General features: G+C 48.4%; 1 protein-coding gene across 1 annotated transcript; it reads right to left on the bottom strand.

Moving 5' to 3' along the window:
* Positions 1–77: 77 nt before the first annotated feature.
* LOC129410415 (NLR family CARD domain-containing protein 3-like) lies at positions 78–2,734 on the bottom strand. The gene is made up of 6 exons (XM_055158544.1): positions 2,620–2,734; positions 2,389–2,513; positions 1,835–2,016; positions 1,196–1,744; positions 952–1,125; positions 78–279 (listed from the first exon to the last, which is right to left on the bottom strand). The coding sequence occupies exons 1-6, from the start codon at positions 2,732–2,734 to the stop codon at positions 78–80; spliced, it is 1,347 nt and encodes a 448-aa protein (XP_055014519.1).
* Positions 2,735–3,007: the final 273 nt, after the last annotated feature.

The following is a 3,007-nucleotide window of genomic DNA, read 5'->3' as shown; positions in this document are numbered from 1 at the left end:
TCAAAGTACTAAAAAGCATCTGAGGTTTGTGACAGTTTGTTGACACCATGTTTGATATAAAACTACATTTAGCAGCTTTAACTGTTCTGATATTTGACCAAACTGTCTCTTGACATTTGCAGGGAGACCTGTAGATGCTCTTTATTCCATTTCCTCTCAGTGCGTCTACATGAGCGTCGAGCCTCACGTGTTTTCTCATTTAACCAAAGCTGTGCCATGGGCTTCGTGCACTTTAGCCTTAATGGAGCCAGTGCATCCAAAAACTCAAAACAAGCATCACTGAAACAAGAGAAGATGTATATTTGTATGAACGGGCTGCAGAGCTGCTGTTTGACACATTCGTCTGACAAGAAAATCTAGATCACCTTAAAATCAGCGACATGTCTCCTCCTGTGTCTGTCTGTGCAGCTAAACCCGAGTCTGTCTCATAAACTGTTTATCAAATGCTGAATTCCAAAGAGGAAATGATGATCACATTCTGGCTCCATCATCTCTGGCTCCAACTTTTCTATTGAAAGTCATTTTGGTCTTAAAATGTTCGTATGAACTCGCTCTACATGATCCTAGCCTCACTTTTTATTTCACTTTTTTAGCCCAAATTGAGACATGAACATTAATAACAGACCAATCAGGCGCCTTCTTTCCCTGAGGTCCCTCCCACTCATGTTAGCAACAGGTTTGATTGACAGCAGTTGGAATATTAAACTCAGCTTTAAATTCTCTCTTATAACTGCTAGCCTCAGTGAGCTTCATGTGACTGTAGCTGAACGCTCTGGGTGACGTCACACTCCCTTAGTTCACTTCGTAATACAGTCTATGGTGAGTCTGCACAGGTGAGCCTGGGTCTGTCTGTGAATCACTCAAAAAGCTTTTACTCCACCAGCACAAACTCCTCAAGGTGAATTTAGACACAGACAAAAAGAAAAGACCTTTATAATGTATAATTCTGACCTGAGCTGTTCCAGTTTACAGTGACGACTCTTCAGTCCAACACACAACATCTTCAGCCCTGAGTCCTTCAAGTGGTTGAGACTGAGGTCCAGGACTCTCAGACTAGAGGACTGGGAGCTGAGGACTGAGGACAGAGCTTCACAGCTTCTCTTTGACAGGTTACAGCCGCTCAGTCTGGAGACAGAAAACATTGTTTATGTGGAAGTTGAATCAAACCATCCTCTGTTAAACAAAGGAGACTCACAGAGCTTTGGTGGAGGCCTTGACCACTGGCAGCAGCCCCTGTAGACCCTCCTCTGAAGCACAGTATTTATTCAGCTCAAACTGGTCCAGATCTTCTTCTGATGACAGTAAGATGAAGGCCAGAGCTGACCACTGAGCAGGAGACAGTCGACCTTCAGACAGACGTCCTAAGCTCAGGTAAAGTTGGATCTGCTCCACCAGAGAACGATCATTCAGTTCATTCAGACAGTGGAGCAGGTTGATGCTCCTCTCTGCAGACACCTTACTCAGCTTCTCCTTGATGTACTCAGCTGTTTTCTGATTGGTCTGGGAGCTACTTCCTGTCTGTGTCAGCAGACCTTGTAGAAGGCTCTGATTGGTCGACAGTGAAAGACCCAGGAGGAAGCGGAGGAGCAGGTCCAGGTGTCCGTTTGGACTCTGTAAGGCCTGGTCCACAGCAGAGCAGTAGAAGGCTTCAGTGTCAGGACACTCAGAGGACTGTGGTGGGTTCAGCAGGTTGATCCCAGTGTTGATGAAGGTCTGATGGACGTGAAGAGCAGCCAGAAAACTCCTGCACACTCAGATGGATGAAGCAGTAGACCTTGTCCTGGTACAGGCCTGGACTCCTCTCTGAAGACCTGTGTGAACACTCCGGAGTTACACTGAGGCCACTGCAGCGTCCAGCCCACACTCGCTCAGGTCACTCTCGTTGAAGATCAGGTTTCCTTTCTGCAGCTGCTCAAAGGCCAGTTTTCCCAGAGACTTCACCATCTTCCTGGTCTCTTGACTCCAGTGTAGGTCTGTCTCAGATCCTCCTTCATACTTGATGTTCTTGACTTTGGCCTGAACCACCAGGAAGTGGATGTACATCTGAGTCAGGCTCTTGGGCAGCTTCTTCTCTCTCTCTGCTTTTCAACAGATTGCTCCAGGACTGGCGGCAGCGATCCAAGCAGAAGATCGGCAGGTTGGCACATGATGTGGAGGCTTCTGGACGTCTTGATGTGGGAGATGATTGTGTCGGCCTCGTCTCTGAACCTCTTCCTGAAGTACTGCTCCTTTCTGTGGGTTGGTGAACCCTCTGACCTCTGTCACCATGGAGACGTACTCAGCACGGATCTGATTGGCCGCCGCAGGTCGTGTGGTTATCCAGAGGCGAGCGGAGGGAAGCAGGCTCCCCCTGATGAGTTCACCAGCAGCACGTGCACTGAGGCGGACTCTGTGGGGTCGGTCAGGGACCTCGGTTTTGGTGAAGTCCAGAGGAGGTCTGCACTCGTCCAGACCGTCAAAGATGAAGAGCACCTGGAGGTCTTCAAAGCTGCAGAGTTTCTGCTCGTGTTTGACTAAAGAAGTGACCAACAAGTGTCACCAAGCTGAAGCTCTCCTTCAGCACATTGAGTGCTCTGAAAGTGAACGGGAACAGCAGCTGTATGTCCTGGTTGGCTTTGCCTTGAGCCCAGTCCAGACTGAACTTCTGAGTGAGCACTGTTTTCCCGATGCCAGCCACTCCCTTTGTCAGCACTGTTCTGATGGCTCCATGTGTGTGAGCTGGGCCTTTAAACATGTCTTCACATGTGATGGGTGTTTCTGCTGGGCCTGGTGTCTGGAGGCTGTTTCCATGTGTCTGACCTCATGTTCCTGGTTGACCTCTGAAGACCTCCCTCTGTGATGTAGAGCTCTGTGTAGATCTCATTCAGAAGGCTGGAGTTTCCTGCTTTAGCGATGCCCTCAAACACACACTCAAACTTCTGCTGCAGGTCAGACTTCAGTTTACGCTGATAAACTCTAGAATAAGTTCCCTGAATGAAAACAACAGATACAGACCTGAGTCTCAGAG

Source organism: Boleophthalmus pectinirostris, unplaced genomic scaffold (genome assembly GCF_026225935.1).
Source record: "Boleophthalmus pectinirostris isolate CB_2022bp ecotype Guang Dong unplaced genomic scaffold, ASM2622593v1 HiC_scaffold_22, whole genome shotgun sequence".
NCBI lineage: Eukaryota > Metazoa > Chordata > Actinopteri > Gobiiformes > Gobiidae > Boleophthalmus > Boleophthalmus pectinirostris.
The sequence above is the reverse complement of the archived record's forward strand: the minus strand, read 5'-3'. Positions and strand labels throughout refer to the sequence as shown.